Consider the following 19,218-nt stretch of genomic DNA (forward strand, 5'->3'; position numbering starts at 1 on the left):
CTTATGCTTCTCCCCAAGGCCAGTGCCTTAGCTCAGGCCCTTGTCATTTTTTTCATTTGGCCATTTGTGATTCTTATTTTTTGAACTGCCTGTTCATATTCTTTACCCATTTTCCTCTTTATCCATTGAGAAATTTTGAAATGTCTCTTCATAAGATAGAAAATAAAGATTTAAAAAATCTTATAAAGCAATTTCCCTCATAATAACTGCAGTTATTATTCATTTAAAGCTTTCACGGATGTCCTATCTACGAAACATCAAACATCAGGATGAAAAGGGAAAATTTACTCAAATTTAAAGCTTGCTGCATATAGATATTTGACATTCGTTAGACAATATGACAAATGAGTGACTTCTTACTTTTCATATGGATATGTGGACACTATATAAACACAACCTCAAATTTACTCTCTTCGTTCTCTAAGAAATGTTTTAAAATCTCCTTTGATTTTTTATTAGGTTTATGGTTTTGACGTTGTTTATTTGAAAGCTGGATACTTCTTTGTAGTTAATTATCTGCAGTCTCCTACTGCTTCTATTTTCAGAACTTATGTAGAAGATGGAAGCATGGAGTTTGTTGTTGTTGTTGTTGCTGTTTAATACTGGACAATTTTGGCCAGGCACAGTGGCTCATGCCTGTAATCCTAGCACTTTGGGAGGCTCAGGCAGGTGGATCGCCTGAGGTCAGGAATTCGAGACCAGCCTGGCCAACATGGTGAAACTCCATCTCTACTAAAAATACAAAAATTAGCTGGGCATAGTGGCACATGCCTGCAGTCCCAGCTACATGGGAGGCTGAGGTAGGAGAATCGCTTGAACCCAGGAGGGGCTCAGGTTGCAGTGAGCCAAGATCGTGCCACTACACTCCAGCCTGGGTGACAGAGCAAGACTCTATCTCAGAAAAAAAAAAAAAAAATACTGGATAGTTCTGTATTCAGAATGAGAAAAGTTGTTATATCACTTGCCATAGAAGTCTTTAAGAGTTTATACAGTACATCATAATTTAGTAAATGTTGGCTTTAGTTTTCCTGCTATTCTAAATAGTCAATCAGAATTTTATTTCAAAGTACATATATGTAAAGTTTAGTCTATTTGACCAATAATTTCATCTATGTATATAAATATACTTTAAGGTTCTTAAAAGTATGAGTGCTTTTTAAATCAGAATAAAAGTCTTTTTATAATAATTCTAAATTTCATATTTATAATTTGATTGTATTGAAAAGGCTACAAAGCAAGTCTTGAACCCTGCTTGCAAAATACACTGAATACTAAGTATAATCTTAGAATATCTAGTAAATAAGTCTGGGTAATAATTGATAATTGGAGGGAGAACATAGCCTTTTACCAAAATTGTAGAACATTGAGTAATTAAAAGCAAGTCCTTGACAAATAAACATGGCATTGTAATTTAGTTTGTATGAATCCCTGCAATTTAATGGGCTCGTTTTCTTGCAGTTAGCTCCACACTATACAACAAACTAACATTAAATATAAATTTATAATGGAAATGACTATATTTTTCATTTTTTGCTAGATAATAACTGAAAGGAAGGTGTTATGCCTTATTATTTGTTTCTGCTCTAGAAGGAAAAAATATCAATTACACATGCCTTCTGCGTGTCACTGTAGTTTTATCTTTTATGTGGTATGTTACTTTATGAATCTTGTCAAAAATAGAGTGCTATCAGATGACACAGCTAACTTAAACTTCTCAAGACATTCCTGGCTTCATTTGACTTACTCTGGGATTTCTCTAGCATCCCACATATCATCATGTTCTGCTCCTTCTGGAATCTCTTCTGAATTCCAGATGTCCTCATTATTTTTCTCGCTGGTTTCAGGGATGACTGTGAAGAAAGGAAAGATAAAGCTGAAGCTCATGCTTTTTTCCTTCTCTAAATTGCTCCTGTTCTTCTTCACACTCAGTTTGGGATCATTGAAGTAAAACATTATTTGCAATCACTAGCTTGTTTTTTGGTCAAAACAAGCTAAATTAGTAACTACTGACTAAATGTTTCTCTATCAATATAGAACCAGTACATTGCAGAACTGTAATAACAACTGTAGAAAATTTTGCTAAAACCACATAAACAAAAATAAGAAAATAATCTATAATCCAACTGGCTGGAGATAATCAATGTTAGTATTCTGTTGTGTATCATTCCAGTCTCTCTCTCGCTCTTTCCATACACATATGCAAAGAAATATTACACATTTTTCCAGAAACATAAATAGGATTATATTTAAAAATATTTTTATATAAAAGAAAAAAATCACAACTAAAATCAATCTGATTTGGAGAAAAATGTCTTATCTTGCATTGTTTTTACTATATAAAAACCCTTTGATATCTTTTCCATGCAAGCATGACATAATTCTCAAAATCATAATGTCAATTAAAGAAACTGAAAGCAGTGAATACAATGATCATTTTTTACTCCAGCGTTTTCCTCATGTAGACATGAGCTTTAAGGAAAATCTTTGCCACTTGTCCTTCATGCAAAGCTGAGCATGAGGTTGGGTTTCTGCATATCATCTTTTAATGTTTAAAAGTGGATAGGCCCCAGTAGACATGCAAAAACCCACCTTACATTTGTTCTAACTATTGTAGCATCCAATGGAGACCTGCATTAGTTGCAGAACATTGCTTTTAGTCATTTCAAGCATTCCCAGAAATGTACTCAATTGTCAGATTTTCAATTCTGACAATTCTTTTGAAATTATCAGCTTCTATCTAGCATGGGCTTTGTAAAGCCTAACTACAGATTTACATATAACATTTTACATATGAATCATTGCCTTCAGAATTTAAAGATTATTAGACCTACATTATCAGAAATACAGGCAGCACAAAAGTCATCAAATGTGAACTAGTCTGCCATGGAATGAGTATCTCTTGAGTAAGGCAAATAGCCTTTTGAGTATCTGTAGCAATAATAACTGAAATTTTAAAACCATTCTCAGACTTCATTTTAGTCATTATTTTCAACATTTGTCCAGATAAAATCTTTTGCAATTAACTAAATTGATTAACGAAATTCACTTCCTCTCCCTGCCTATTCTCTGGTTAATGGTGATCATGACCAACAGAATTAGAGCCTTTTATATTTTTAAAGATTTGTAAAATGTTCAACTCTGTAAAAATGTATAGATCAAAATGCTGGGGAAATGTAAAAAATATTATTTTGCCTCATTTATTGGACCTGTTTTTTTTAATAAGTAAACCCAAAGATGTTAATGTATAAGCATCTTAATGTAAGATAAAATTGTGTAGTTATTTGTTTTATTGTCTTCTCCAAAAGTCTATTAGCTCAATTAGAACAGGGACTTTTTCTGTTTGATCTGCATTGTAGTCTCAGAGATGGTCATACTGCCTGATGCATACTAGGCTAAATATTTATTAAATTATTCAATGAATGAATTCCATGAAATTGCTAGAATATAGGAAGGTAGAAGATAAATAAGCTAAGCATCTTGGTAAATAGTCCCTAAAAAATAAAAAATGATCTAACCACACATGACTTTCTTGGTTTTCTATCTCATAAAATGTGCAAGGAATGTGGATAATTCAAGGTAAATATCTTTCCATTGTTAGAAAAACTATCTGCAGTAATAGAGTAAAAGCAGCATCTTTATGTGTAAATGGCTATTCATCATTTCCATGATTATTTTAGTTCTTTTTTATTTTTAAAAATTATTTATTTCTCTGTTTTTAATGGACAAATAAAAATTGTATATATTTATGATATACCACATGATGTTCTGAAATACATATACACAGTGGATGGCTAACTCAAGCAATTAACATATGGATTCTCTCACATACTTATCATTTATTTGTGATGAGAATCCTTAAAATCTACTAGCTTAGCAATTTTCAAGTATACAATACATTGTTTAGTTCATCTTAACAAATACTAGTGTTAGTATGTATTACTCTCCCTATAATTTTTCTATCAAGGAAAATATTATATTGATCTATACTGCTTTGTTAAATAACTTACCTTTGAGCTCTTCAATTTGGGGTGGTCCAATATTTCCAGGACCCATGGCTCCAATAGTAGATAAACCACTTGTCTGAAGGAGGAGAAAAAGTCCAATATTCTATAATTACTACTTGTATAACCTATATGACTAGTGATACTTTAAATTTGATAGGATTTCCATCAAAAAACTCATGGAGCTTTCCAGTTTAATTACCCATCATTGTTATACAACAGAGGGACAGATGCCAAGTACTATTTTGAATATGCTTTCCTTGTTCTTTCAAAAAAGTGTTTTGTTTAATAGACTCTAGGGCAGAATTGATCTTTGGTCAGGCTAAATCCCTAGTTCCAGCTCAGTGAATCATGCATCCCTGGGGATACAGGAATGAGCCACATTCATCTCTATGGAAGTCAGAATCAAGTATTAGTATAAAGGCATAGACACTTTTGGGGTTTAGCAGTGTCTGGTTATAGTCAGATGGAGGACAGAAGTATGTGAAAATTTTATAGAAATAAAAACTAACAGTAAACAGAAGCTAAGTATTTAGACTTCAAATTAACCATTCAAAAGCCCTGATAACTGCTTTTACTATTTTCCACTATAGGTATGAAACACTTTCCTGTCCCACAGCCTCATGACACTGACCTAGTGAATTTAAACAGCAGCCACAAATTAATAGTGTCAAATATATGCTGATGTACCTCAGCCTTCATACAAGTACAAGTTTATTTTGCCATCTTCTGCACAAGCATGCACATCCCTAGAGGACTTCTCCTGACTAACCAGTAAAAGAACAATCTTCACTTTTTCAACTAAGTATAACATATATTACACTATCAGTATAGTGACACCACCTCATTGGCCCATCTCAGGAATTCTTTGATATTTTAAGAAAATCCCCATTTCTTACTAATTGTTTTTGCTGATGTCAGACCCTGGAACTCCAACTCACTCCACTGCTGGCAGTCAAAAAAATCTTACCTCCTTGCATACTGTCAGACTAGCACCTCTATCTCTCTTTTCTCAGGCTCCTGTTCTCATCTTCTAAGACTTTAGACTTGCACAAAAGTTAGAATGTCTTGTTTGGGCAAGGAGAGTAGTGTCTGTCCTTGAAACCTGATGGAACAGCTCACGTGGGTCTTTATTATGTGAAACTGTTGCAACAGTTGTAAATCAGAAATTAATCTATAATATCTCAGCAGTGTCTAAAATAGTATTTGTTTCCAAAAGGTGTTTCGAAATTGCTATGTCTGCGGTTAAGGCATTACAGGCATTTTTATGTGAAAATCCCAAGATAATATTTGGGACATTTTTTCCTCTTTTTAATCACTAATATAATATAAATGTGTAGTACTTTTCCTAAATTATTAATCACCAGAACACTAATAGTCAATCAGAGTAAAGCATTTCTCAGAACATGAGGGCCTCTTGTTTGGTTGAGTGCTGCCTTCCACAGAAAATTAAAAGCAGTGGAAGTAAAACCCTGGATATTCATGACAAAAATTGGTATACTCTCCATGGACAGTGATTGGATCAGAACTCATGGGAGTTTCAATTTATCAATTTAATGAAAATAAACGATTAAAAAAATTTTTCAAGTGAAAAGAGGGAATGTGCTCATAAAAACATTAAAAACCATCTGGCGATTGTTTTCTATTAGAATATTAGAACATCATTTGATCCCATGAATCTACAGCCAATTATCTGAGCAATTTATCATTGCAATTCATGCCACTTTGTAATATGTAAGACAGAACATCCTCGTTATAATGTCTGTGAAGAGCAGTGAACCTTATTTCCCACAAGCCTTAATATCCCCTCATGAGTTTGAAAAATGATAGACACACTCTCTTCCCAATCTCCCATATTCTTAACAAGTCACATAGAAAAGGGATAGTGTAAATGAAGCAATGTGTATGCAACTGTTCTCTTGCTGTTTTCAGAGAGCATATTTTCAAAAACACATCACTCTTGTAATCATCCCACAGTTCCCAAGATTAATACATGTTAAAAAATGAAAAGCAGTTTCTCTCCTGGAAAATTTAATAGTTCATTAGAAACATTAATTATTCTCCCACTGTTCTAATACTGTAATTCTACATCCTCTAATGATATCTGTACTGTGGTGTCTGAATGACCAATTATCTCAAAATTGCTTATAATCCAGATATACAGAATCATACATTAGTATAGCAATTTTCCTTTATAAATTGTACAATTCAGTAATATTATGTTAGTCTCTCTATTCTCATAAGCATTCATCTTTCCTCCTAGAAACACCTCTAGATGCAAATAAACACCTCCAGCCATAAACACCAAAGGGAATAGGCTCTGTAACCAGGGTAAATCCTTATATTTGAATCTGTCCCAGTTACAAATTCCACTTCATTATACTCAAGATCACTGTTTCTCAAATACTTGATATGCTTTTTCTATGTGACATAACCCTACCTTTCCCAGCATGTAGGCTCCAGAAAATTATTATTCTGCTACTTCAACTAAGGTAGCAAAAATAAGCTTGCCTTTCCAACTTCACTGATATATTGTTCCTAACATTTTCTCCTGCGTCCTATTTGTTGTGTATAGCTAATACTGTCATTAACGTCCTGATGTTTCTTTGTTTGGCCTCTACTAAGACTTTTCCCTGACTAAAACTTCCTGGTTCCTGATCCTGGCTCCAAGCTGACTCAGTTCTACAAATTTTATTTCCATTTCATGTCTTATTTAATTCTGCCCTATTCTACCTAAGCTCTTCCTTAGGGTGGTAACTCAGTTCAGTGTCAATCTGAGCCACTGAATTTGCTGCCTGTTCATAGCATGCTTTTTTCTCTACATTGTGGCAAAAATAAATTTTGGGAGGAGTAAATTGGTATGCATATTCATGAAAGATGATTTATTCAAGGTAAATTGGTCATACGGCAAAACACCTCATTAAAATAATTTTATGCAAATTGACATATTCTGTTACAATATGGGATTTTTGCCCCAAATTTTGTTTGCCCTATCATAGGCAGTCTGATAGCCAAGGTTCACTGATATTTAAGAAATAGGAGAATGGGCCGGGTGTGGTGTGGTGGCTCATGCCTGTAATCCCAGCACTTTGGGAGGCTGAAGCGGGTGGATCATGAGGTCAGGAGATCGAGACCATCCTGGCTAAGACAGTGAAACTCTCTGTCTCTACTAAAAATACAAAAATTAGCTGGGCCTGGTGGCACTCCCCTGTAGTCACAGCTATTTGGGAGGCTGAGGCAGGAGAATCACTTGAACCTGGGAGGCAGAGATTACAGTGAGCCAAGATTGTGCCACTGTACTCCAGCCTGGGAGACAGAGCAAGACTCCGTCTAAATAAATAAATAAAAGAAATAGGAGAATGGAGAGCAGGGAGTTATATAAAAGTGTTTTAATTTTTCTGGGAATACTGGCAGTAAACTTGGAGTGGCCAAAGGTCAGTTCAAGGAACTCTTCTATGCAAAATGAAGCCCATCTTGCTACTGCAAACCTTACTGTCATTACCTATCCTGACCCCAAATGCTACTCAACTAATTAGACTCCATAGCTTTATTTGTGCATTACTGGGAAGCCAATTTTTGTAGGCTGAAACTAGTTTGTCCTATTATTTGGCTCAAAAACTTTCTATTCTGCATTAATGTGTAGACAAATTTAAAAATCAAGGGACTGGTACTTGGGGGTCCAACTAATACTGCGTAACTGAATATATTTGTTTTATAGAAATACTGTCTGGGCTTAAATAATCCTAGCTACCACTGTGCAATGGTTGTCAGGCATTCTTTGGCCATAAATATAAATGACAACATTTTGAAATGTGGCTATTGCTACCATAGTTACAGAAGTATTTTCCTATTCAGTGTTCAGGTGGTTTAGAAAAATATAATTATGTTTGCTAGAAATGTACTAGAGGTTACATTGTCATGCATAATCAGCCTTGTAGCTTCCCGTGCATATATCAAATGACACAGCTCTGCTCCCACAGCTAGGTGGGAACAGGTTTTTCAAATATAGTTCCACAACTTCCCTTGAACACAACTAATTCAACTGTAAGTATATGACCACCTGTCCATAGTCAGAATCATCCTCTTCTTCAGGATTAAGTAGTTTAGTGAGGGCTTGTAGAGCTGTAACTGAAGAAACAGTCTCAATGTCCATACTTCGAGATTCCATATTTTTTGTCTCCATATTTTCAGGATCCATATTTTCAGATTCCATTGTCTGAGGAAAAAAAGATAATCTGAAAGAGGTATTTTACTTTTCTGTTTCATTTAAGACATGAAGACGTCTTATTGTCATACCTCCCTTCTTTCCCTGGGTCACTCCATTGGTTCTTATACTTCCTTGGAAATACTTTTAAACTCCTTCAAATATATGTATTTTGCTAACTCACAGATCTGGAGCAGCAAGTAAATGCAAACATTTAGCCTGCTTTACTAAAGTGTCATACTCAAGCTAACAAACATTTATTGAGCACCTACTATAGTGGTTCTTGGGTTTTAATGTGTTTAAGAATCACTTGGGGGAGTTAGTTTAAAATGCAGATTCTTAAGCCCTACCTCTAGAACAAGTGTATGTCAATGTCGTATACATTATATATCATCATTTGGGAACATATTTTTTAGACTGCCTTTTTATCTGTCACATGTTCGCTGTTTAGGCTGTGTATTCCACTTAGTGAACTGAAAAATATGTTGTTTGAGATATATGCCCTGATGATTGAGGCAGGCCTGTACCTTCTGCTTTATTTCAATTCTTAATTAACCCTTGATGATACCTAGCATTATATTGCCATTTGAGAGCTCCAATGGGTTAGTTCATTGACTTTCAATGAAAAATTGCTTTTCTGATTATTACAGTGATACATACATATATATATATATATATATATATATGCATATGTCTATTGTGGGCTTTTTAGGAAATAATACATTAAACGTAAAAATAAGAAAACTATAATACCTATAATCCTACCATCCAGACAGCAGTCTTTTTAATAATCTCTGCTGTTATATTTGGAGTAGGAAGTTCAGGATCTTTAAAAATGTTAGAGGTGTCAAACATTAATGAATAACCTTAACAAAGACTGTAGAATTAGGCCTATTGTTAGTGATTTGGGCATAAATATAACAGGAATCTTTCTTTTTAACACTTCTGCTGACATTTTGAAAGCATTGTCATAAAACTAACCCATGGGAAACATTTCTTTAGTACTTTCATTAAATGATCCCTAAAATTTTTACATTGTGCCTAGAACAGTAATACAAAAGGATTCTCAAATGTGTGCTGGTACAGTCACGTGCCAAAATCAATCTGCATGCAGATAGTGTTTTACAAATCTTCTGTTTTTTAAATTATGTTTTGCCATTATTTTGACTTTTTTTAAAAAATAGAAAACTGATCCTAATATTTACCAAAGACACTCAACATATGCTGACTATTATTATTAGTTCCTTAAAAGTTTCGTTTTGCTGGGTATGACTATCATATCTAATAATGATGTGGAATAAATTAATGATAAAACTCATTACATTGGAAAGTGATCCTAATATCTACCAAAGACATGAAACAAATATTTAATTGTCCCGTACCTGTAGCATGGAGGCGATATATCATAGTGGTTAGAAGTAGGGGCTCTGGAGTCACACTGCTTGAATTTGTATCCATCATTTACTTTCTTAGCACTATGACATTGAGTATATTATTTAAACTCCATTATCTAATTTTCTTTATCTATAAAATAGGGATAATAGTAGTGTATATCTTTTAGGGTTGTTACAAGTATTAAGTAGGTTAATACATGTAAAAGAGCTTGGAACAGTGCCTAGCACAAAATAAGCACTCAACATATGCTGACTACTATTACTTCTTTAAAAATTTCATTTTGCTGGGTATGACTATCATGTCTAATAATGATGTGGAATAAGTTAATGATAAAACTCATTACATTGGAAAGTCATTAAATTGGAAAAGTGAAATAAAAGGTAATAAAACAATCTTCTCTCACAGTATGGTCTGGTAGTCTGCTATGGAGATGAATAATTGACAAAAATTTAACAAAGAGGCTCCTGTTTATATTTTTAAATTCCTAGTTGATTATGTGTTCATTAAATATTTACCTAATGTTAAAAGCAAAATTTATTGTAACATTTCAATCTTTGACAATGAAAGGAAAAAATGCATCCAGGTATCTGATGCAATGACATAATTGGTATTTTGAGTTGAGAAGGTACAAATGAGACATTTAAAAAACAAATATAGCAGAAATTGTTTATTATACCAGTATTACATACTTTATAAAATTGTCGTGATGATCAAATTATGCAATGCAGGTGAGTTTACTAAAATATGAAATGCTATATAAAAATATCATTATCTGACACATAGTATCGGTAGGCATGTGAAAGCTCAATGGTGGACTAATGAAAGAAGAATAAACTGGCACCAGCAAAGCTAACCCATAAGAAGGTATTCTGAAGTCCCAAATATTGTGTCTGAGGTAATAGTCAGAACTACAATTCATGTGGTCTTATTTGTTTGGAAGAGACATGGCAGCAGGAGTTCCTGGACATGAGCAGTGTTTCAGGGCAGAAAGGCTGAAGTCATGGTTACAGGGAGACCTATTTAGGGTGAAGAAGGACGCTGGCCTATAGAAGGTGGGGTACAGTTCTTGAGTATGATGGGCAAGTTGACTGCTAGAGATGAAGGTTCAGAATAGCACAGAGCTCAAAGTTCCAGCTGGAAAAGAGAAACCAGACACTGTGTCGGTGGCTTTCTCATGTCACCTAGGTACCCACAGCAGAGGTTATGAAGGAAATGTCATGGTTCCTTTGGTACTTTGGATACTGAATTTAGAAAAAACAGATTAATTCTAAATCCCTACCAGTTAGTTGGAAAGGAACTCTTGTCTGGTTCTAATTAGGTGGGAAGTAGGCCAGCGTGAGCAGTGGGAAGCTATTATCTGTAGATTGAATGTCTTTAATAACTGGAGCTGGCACATAGTCAGCAGTTGATGAATACTGAATGAAGCATGATTAAATTCATATGAATGTTATATTTCAAAATAGTCATTTTGGAAGGTTATACACTGATGTAAATTATGCTATCAATACTCAAAATATTTTGGGATTTTTCTTTTCATTTGGAATTGCCTTCATATATATCACCAAGAAAATAGGTATCATTATGGTATCAGTTAGTTTGATTACACATCAGATTTGTTGCAAGTGATTTCTAGATATATTTATATATCATGTCTACTTTCAAAATATGAAGATTTTCTTCTTTGAGGATATTCAAAGAAATGTGCTAGAAGCCTCAAGGTGATTCTAAAACAGAAGTTTCAAAAGCAATTTTAGCAATAGCAACAACATTAGAATAAGTAGATTAGCCTCCAAAAGTGACTACTTCAAAGGGGACGCTCCTCATTGGAATGTGTACATTTGTTTTTGTTAAATTATTCCCAATAATTCTTAGTAACACTTTATATATCTGAAGCATATTAGGAATTAGACTTCTTAAAGTCCAATTGGACTTCCAAATTATGCTGGAATAAAATGCCATAGATTTGCACTATAGCTCAATTGAAATAGAAATGTAATAATAAAATTAGCACTTTAGCCAAAATTTTTTTTACCATATCAAATATAATAATCTGTAAACACAAATTAATAAATCATGACAATAAAAATAAATCATGACAACTCTGTTCATATTGTATTTTGAGAAACAAAAGAATCACAAATATTTTGTGAATAACTAATTAAATGGTTCAATGTATCAAAAGAGAAAAACGATTTGTGAATTTTTAGAAAAAAGCATTCTAAATCAATGGAAATGAAGATTCTACTAGCTTTTTAAGAAGTCTAACGTATTAAGAATAACTTATTAAACTTTTTAAAAAACATTTATTAAAGTTCATTTGACACAAGTAGATCACATTTGAAAACTAAAACAGGAGGACTTTTTAGGAACTACAAATGAACTATTTGTAGTGAACTATGTTCACTACAATGAACTATGCAGTGTTAGTTTATAGGTATATCTTTTATTTCTAGATGTGATATACATTTAAGTTCATCCTGAGTCTGGTAATCAAGGTCCTTCAGGATATAGTCCCAATGTAATTTTCTGCCCTTCTTTCCTGTTATTCTCCTGCATGTGTTCTGTATTCTGTTAAAAACTAAACTGCTTATTAAACATACTCTATAATTTCCTGCCTTTGTACCTTAGAGTGTATTCTTCCTTTTGCCTGGACTACTTGGGTAGTACAGTGTAGTGATATTTAAAAAGAAGATTCTGGCCAGTTGTGGTGGCTCACGCCTGCAATCTCAGCACTTCGAAAGGCCAAGGTGAGCTCACGTGTCAGGAGTTCGAGATCAGCCTGGGCAACATGGCAAAAACCTGACTCTACAAAAAATACAAAAATTAGACAGGCGTGGTTGTGTGCCCCTGTGGTTCCAACTACTCAGGGGTCTGAGGCAGGAGAATCACTTGAGTCCAGGAGACAGAAGTTGCATCAAGCTGAGATCGGGCCACTGCACTCCAGCCTGGGAGACTGAGCAAGACCCTGTCTCAAAAATACATAAATAAATAAAATAACAAAAATAAAAAATATTCTGGAGCCACACTGCCTAAAATGTTTGAATCTGGCATTGTCACTTAAATAGGCCAAGAATAAATTTAAACTAAGGAAAATTTAAGAGTTTCAGTAAAAACAAAATATATTGCTGTCTTTTATTTAAGATTTGGTTATTTAGTAAACAATTTTTTAGGCCCTTTGTTTTTCTTTCTCTCATTCTCTTTTGCTAGGCCAATGCTAATGGCAACATTTTCCAGACAGAGGCTTTGATTTTCCCACATCAACCTGAGTACTTGGAGTCTTCATAAATAGAGGCATGATTGGACCATCTACTAGCCATAATGAGCTAAAGCAACTGACACTCCAGAACCAGCTCATTACCAAAACACTGGAGCCAGTCAGGGACTGAAAAAGTTCAACCAGGTTGGCTCCAGACCCACAGCACTTAAGCAACATCAGTAACCTTGGGTTAAAGTCAGACTGGCTGTAAGGCTGGGAACTTGCTTTCTATTTTATTGCCTCCATCCATAGTATCAGTTAAGACAGCCTTTTGACTTCAGTTAATTGTGGAAAAGTCTAGGTTAAATTAGTGAAAACTCTGAATTACAGACTATTCAAATAGATAATGTATTTTATTAATTCAAATATATATGGTAAATAAAATCAGGGTGATAAAGAATCACTAAGCAGGGCCGGTGAGGTGGCTCACACCTGTAATCCCAGCACTTTGGGAGATTGAGGCAGGCAAATCACCTGAGGTCAGGAGTTCAATACTAGCCTGGCCAACACGGTGAAACTCTGTCTCTACTAAAAGATACAAAAATTAGCCAGGTGTGGTGGCTGTAATCCCAGCTACTCGGGAGGCTGAAGCTGGAGAATCGATTAAACCTGGGAGGTGGAGATTGCAGTGAGTTAAGATTGCACTACTGCATTCCAGCCTGGGCAACAAAGAGAAACTTCATCTAAAAAAAAAAAAAAAAAAAAAAAGAATCACCAAGCAATCTTTTTGGAACTTAATAGACATATCCCTATGTAAAATATTGCCTTTAAAATAATGATTTCAAAGTACAGAAAATTTATTTATTCTCTAAATAAATTTGGCATTTCTTCTGCAACTTTATTTTTATTTATTTTTCCTTTTGTCTTTTCAATCAGCTTTCCTAGATTGAAGCAACTTTATTTATATAGTGCCTTATTTAGCAACTCCTCCATTAAAATTCTTCTGAGAACACAAAAGTGACATCATCTCTGCCTATGTCTGAATTAAATTATATAATTGCTTTCTGTTTTGCATTTTTTGATAACTATACTTATCAACGATTTCCCACCTCTTAAAAATAATTCGAGTGTAACTTTACAATACCAAGAATAGTTTCCTTTTCAGGTGTCTAACTTTCACTGCCATCAAATGTACTAACTCACAAGTAACTACGAGAGCTTAACAGTTTTCATTTCCAATTTAAAATATATTTAATGGAAGATGCGTTTTGAAAGTACATGGAATCTTTCATAGACAAAGAAGTCAAGAAATTAAATTAATTATTGGTTATTAAATCAAAAAGTGTCGTTTGGCTGGGCACAGCGGTGCACGCCTGTAATCCTAGCACTTTGGGAGGCCGAGGCTGGTGGATCGCTTGAGGTCAGGGCTTTGAGACCAGCTGGCCAACATGGTGAAACCCCGTCTCTACTGAAAATACAAAAATTAGCCGGGATTGGTGGTGCACGCCTGTAATCCCAGCTCCTTGGGCGGCTGAGGCACAAGAATCGCTTGAACCCAGGAGGCAGAGGTTGCAGTGAGCTGAGACCGCCCCACTGCATTCTAGCCTGAGTGACAGAGTGAGATACCGTCTCAAAAAAAGTTTTTTTTTATTTAATATTTCCTGTATTTTAGTCATTTATTCATAAGGAATCTATATCATCCCTTTTTTTTGAGACAGGGTCTCACTGTAGCATCCGGTCTCAAAAAAAAAAGAGTGCAATGGTGCGATCTTGGCTCTTGCAGCCTCCACCTCCCTGGCTCAAGTGATCTTTCCACCTCAGCCTCCCAAGTAGCTGGGACTATAGGCTGTGCCACTACACCTGGCTAATTTTTGTATTGTTTGTAGAGATGGGGTTTCACTGTGTTGCCTAGATGGGTCTCGAACTCCTGAGCTCAAGCAATCCACCCACTTAGGACTCTCAAAGTGCTGAGATTACAGAAAAATGAATTTTTATATGGAGAGGCAAATCCTTAGTTTCTATAGAACCCATCCTGAGTTATCCAACGTTCTATAGTACATTTCGGACAAACTTAATACACTTAATATTTTCTCTTTGTTTATCTATCTCAAATCTCATACTCCACCTCATACACCACCATACCCAGCTAATTTTTGCATTTTTAGTAGAGACCAGGTTTCGCCATGTTGTCCAGGCTGGTCTCGAACTCCTGACCTCAAGTGATCTGCCTGTCTTGGTCTCCCAAAGCGCTGGGATTACAGACAGGAGCCACTGCGCTCAGCCCGGCAAATTTGCTTTCTGTGCTTTGTAATTTTCTCCCCGAGTCCTATTTTTTTCATTTCTTCAGGAAATAGAGTCTCTGTTCTGAATCTTTATTACAAGAAGCTCTTAAGGAGTAATGACTCCTCCCTCTCTGATCAAACTAGGTTCTCTCCCTTCACTCAGATTTAATTTTTTTGGTCACAGTTCCTCACCTTTTGACAGTTACAGTAAAACGACATATAATACTTACTCTCCCAATCAGCCCTTGGCGAGTAGCAGGTTTTGTAGGTACAAGTAGTATCTGCACGCTACACTCTGGCCCACCAAGTGAGGGTCTGACCACTTCTCACTCCCGAGCTTATCTAACCAAGCAACACTGGAACCCTTAGGTCACAGCGTTCGAGCTGTCGCACAAAGGACATTGTTCACATAGTTGAGTCCTGGGGCCATTTTATTTTCAGTCTTAAGTGTTATATTCCCTATAAAATATTTCCTAACCAAGGCATGCTAGGCCAGGATAAATCGTGCCTGCACATATAAAACAGAAGGGGTCAGTGGCTGCTCCAGTTTGGAGCACCCAGGTTCTCCTGTAAGAAAATATGGTTTACGTTTCCAAATTAGTCATTATTAATGGGAAGGGAGAATCAATAAGTGCATGCGAGAGTTGAGAGAAGACCATTTGGAAACCTTCAGATGTTCATTTTGGCTTTCTGGCACCCATCTCTCACATCCTGAAAAAGCGAGCTTTGTTAATGCAGCGTCCTGCTTCTAGAGTTTAGGATAGCAGGATTTAGGGAACTGGTGTTCTCTACCTTGTTTAAATTGTGGCTTTTTGGGTATCTCTCAGAGTTATAAATATCTAGAGTTCTCCCTAGTTTTTCTGATAGCCACGGCATCTGAGGACCCTGTCTGTCCCCCTCCTGAGGTTCGAGTTTCCTCACCTTTGTTCAGTTTTCGGGTCTCTGGATAGGCTCCGAAAATAGACTGTGGAGAGTGCGGCGTCTATCTGTTGCTAGGGTAACAACTTTGTTTTGCCGCCCCCGCCCACCCGCCAACCTCCGGGTTCCCGCTTGACTTTCCTGGCCAATCATAAAAGAGTCTCATCTGAGGCGGCCCTAGAATAGACCAATCCGAGCGCGTCCAGGTCAGGGTCACTGGTGGCTCTTTCTAGTTAACCAGGTCGACCCCATTTAAGCCTCAGTCTGGGTTAGCTTCACTTCAGCGGGAACCTACTTGCAGAGGAGGCCGGTTCTTTCCGGCTCGAGCAGGTCCGGACCTACCCGTCTGGCGGCTACGCAGTCTCGGAGGCCCGCCCGCTTAGTTCAGGGCCAGAGAGCGAGCGACGGCGGGTACCACTAAGGTAAGGTTGTGGGGTTTTCGTTTGTCCCTGTCGGCAGCAGGCTTCACTTTCTTTTACACATTTCCCGCGCGTGAATTCCAGATCTGAGACTCGATCTCCAGCCGCTCTGGAGAGGCGGGGGCAGAAGGGTAGGGTCAGTGGGCCGGGGGTTGAGAAGGTTTTGCTAAGATCCTCCACGCCCCCCGCCTTCAACGTCTCCCCAACTCGACAGAAACGCGTGTTGTACTTCCGTCCCGGCTTGGCGCGTGCGATCATGTGTTTGTATGTGTGCAGGTGGGATCGCGCTTTTTATTCTCCGCTGTGGGCAAGCCCTCCGGGCTCCAAGTCTCCAGGGGAGCATCTGGTCAACTGCCACACGGTTCTTGCGGGCCACTGGCTTGAGCTATGCGTTGCTCCCACTCTAGGGAGAATCGCGGCTCCGGGAGCTCTGCTTTTCCCGCCTTGGAGTGAAGAAAAGCAGGTGTGTCGCTAGCTTGCCACTGCTAGGGAATCTTGTTGTCTTAAGTTCACGTAGAGATAGAGTTGTTACCCTAGTTCTGCATAAATTCCGTGGCTTGGTTTTAAACAAACGGTCGGGGGAATAAATATTTGGAGTATTCAGGACTGATTAGCCATGATCAATAGTGACCCCACAGGTTTTAATGAATGGTTACTGTTGGTTATTCAGTGATTGGAATTTGATTATGAATGAACTAAACTGCTTCCCTTCATTCTATATATCACACATTTCTTAACGTTCATCCCAACTGGCATAGGGGATAGTGAAGTTTGATTAATTTGTCCATTCTACTTGTTATTATCTACCGTAAACAAAAAGTGGGGATAGAATAAGGTTATTGGCTAAAGTAACATTAGTGGCCTTTTGACCAAATTACCAATACCTTAATTCCCCTTATTACTGTGAATGATCAGAGTTTCGGTGTCTTGCATTTTGTTAATCCTCTAGATACTTGTGGAGCTTAAATTTACAGATATTATGCCATCTCCTCTTTCTTTTTTGTTTTTATTCTGCCTCATTGTGCATTATTCTAAGTCTGTAATGCTCAGTGGTGTTTTTCAGAACTTTTGACTGTGACCAACAGTAAGAAATAAATTTTATATTATGACCTAGTACACACGTAGACAATATATAACTGACAACCGTTTTTGCAGAAACAACACTTAACGCTACCTGCAATATATTCTGATAGTTTCCATTCCATTTAAAAAAATGTACACCACAACCTTCTAATGATTTGTCACTACACCTTTAGTTTTCAAACTTGCGTGTGCACTTAGAGAATTTATTTAAAATTCAGATTGCCCTGGCTCCTTCCAGAAATTGGGTCTGTGGTCTAGTGGGACCCAGGAAGGTATGCAATATAGCATATATGAAATACTTGGTACAGTGTCAGGTGCACAGGTGTTCTGCGAATATTAGTTTTCTTTTGTGGGAACAAATGTTATATATCTTTAGGGATATAATCATCTCTTCAAGGTTTCACCTGGCAAAGTGGAGTACAATACTAAGAACTGTTTTCCCCAGGTAGAGGAAGTAGGGAGATGGGGAATGGGTCCAGGATCTGAGATTAACCTTTAAGCAGTTGGCTTCCCTGAACAATGTCAGAAATACAGAAGCTTAGAGGTTGAGGAACCTAAGGATGAGAGAGGTTCTGTGACTTTCCCAGGGTTGTGCTGTCAGTAAGTAGATGTTAGAGACTAGAAGTCACTTGCTTAAGTCTAAATATTCTTGTCCATTCTGCCTTGATAGCAGCCTCGATCTAGAGACAGTAGTTGAAACAGAAAGAAAGCTTCCCTGACTTGCCTATCCCAAAGCAGAGATAACTGAAATTGACTCCTGGTTTGGTTTTAAAGTAATGAAACTTGAGAGATCTAAAATATTTTTTTAAATACACCAAAGGGTTTCTGTGGGTTTATAGCTATGGAAAGGATATAGTTTAGTTAATTCTTTTATAATATATAGAGTATTTTAAAACACTGGTTAAATAATTTATTAATGCAACATTGAAAGAAATAAAAGATAAAAAATCTCATTCAATTCTGCTACCATAATATAACTGATAATTCTGTTCCCCTCCTATCTTTATCCATATGTACCCATGTTTTTACATGATTGTGATCCTTGTGTATATACTTGTTATTTTTATTTAATACTGTTTTGGGATTTTTTTTTCTATGTTGTGATAGTCTTTACATTTTGCATTAACAGTAGCCTAATATTTTGTAGAGTGAGTTGGCTGTAATTTACTTAGCCTAACTAACAAACAACAGAAGATAAGACACTATGTGTGCTTTGAAAAGGGAGATGTAGCCTGGTGTGGTGGCTCACACCTGTAATCCCAGCACTTTGGGAGATTGAGGCGGGAGAATCACTTGAACCCAGGAGTTCAAGAACCAGCCTGGGTATAGGAGCCCCAATCTCTATAAAACTTTTTTTAAAAAAATTAGCCAGGCATGGTGGCACCTGCCTGTGGTCCCAGCTACTCAGGAGGATGAGGTGGGAGGATGGCTTGAGCATGGGAGGTTGAGGCTACAGTGAGCTGTGATCACTCTACTGCACTCCAGCCTGGGTGACAGAACAAGACTCTGTCTCAAAAAAAAAAAAAAAAAAAAAAAAAAGTAAAGCAAGATGTGCTCATATAGTTATTCCATGTTATTAAAATAACACTGTGAAATCTTGGGTTATTTAAAATCATTTCTACAACTTATGTCTTACAGTGAGCTCAATAGGAATCCTAACAGGAAGGCCAGATCTAGATCTGGACCTGAGCTGGGAGTTTGTGCCCCTCTCGGATGTATG

The 19,218-nt window shown here is 36.6% G+C and overlaps 2 protein-coding genes across 2 annotated transcripts in view; one reads left to right on the forward strand and one right to left on the reverse strand.

Annotated features, from left to right (window-relative positions):
* The window catches only part of DNAAF6 (dynein axonemal assembly factor 6), a 42,256-nt gene extending 26,900 nt beyond the window's left edge, over positions 1–15,356 (reverse strand). Inside the window, exons 1-4 of the mRNA XM_012451800.2 lie at positions 15,309–15,356; positions 8,062–8,217; positions 4,008–4,080; positions 1,745–1,850 (exon numbers count right to left, since the gene is read on the reverse strand). Coding sequence (XP_012307223.1) covers positions 1,745–1,850; positions 4,008–4,080; positions 8,062–8,214 — 332 coding nt within the window. The 5' untranslated portion in view covers positions 8,215–8,217; positions 15,309–15,356. The remainder of the gene's footprint in view (positions 1–1,744; positions 1,851–4,007; positions 4,081–8,061; positions 8,218–15,308) is intronic.
* Positions 15,357–16,252: 896 nt separating this feature from the next.
* The window catches only part of NUP62CL (nucleoporin 62 C-terminal like), a 73,427-nt gene continuing 70,461 nt past the window's right edge, over positions 16,253–19,218 (forward strand). The window contains exon 1 of the mRNA XM_012451681.2: positions 16,253–16,418. The gene's annotated coding sequence lies outside the window, so the exon portion shown is untranslated. The remainder of the gene's footprint in view (positions 16,419–19,218) is intronic.

This window comes from Aotus nancymaae, unplaced genomic scaffold, assembly GCF_030222135.1.
Source record: "Aotus nancymaae isolate 86718 unplaced genomic scaffold, 86718_ANA_hifiasm-v0.15.2.pri h1tg000004l, whole genome shotgun sequence".
Lineage (NCBI taxonomy): Eukaryota > Metazoa > Chordata > Mammalia > Primates > Aotidae > Aotus > Aotus nancymaae.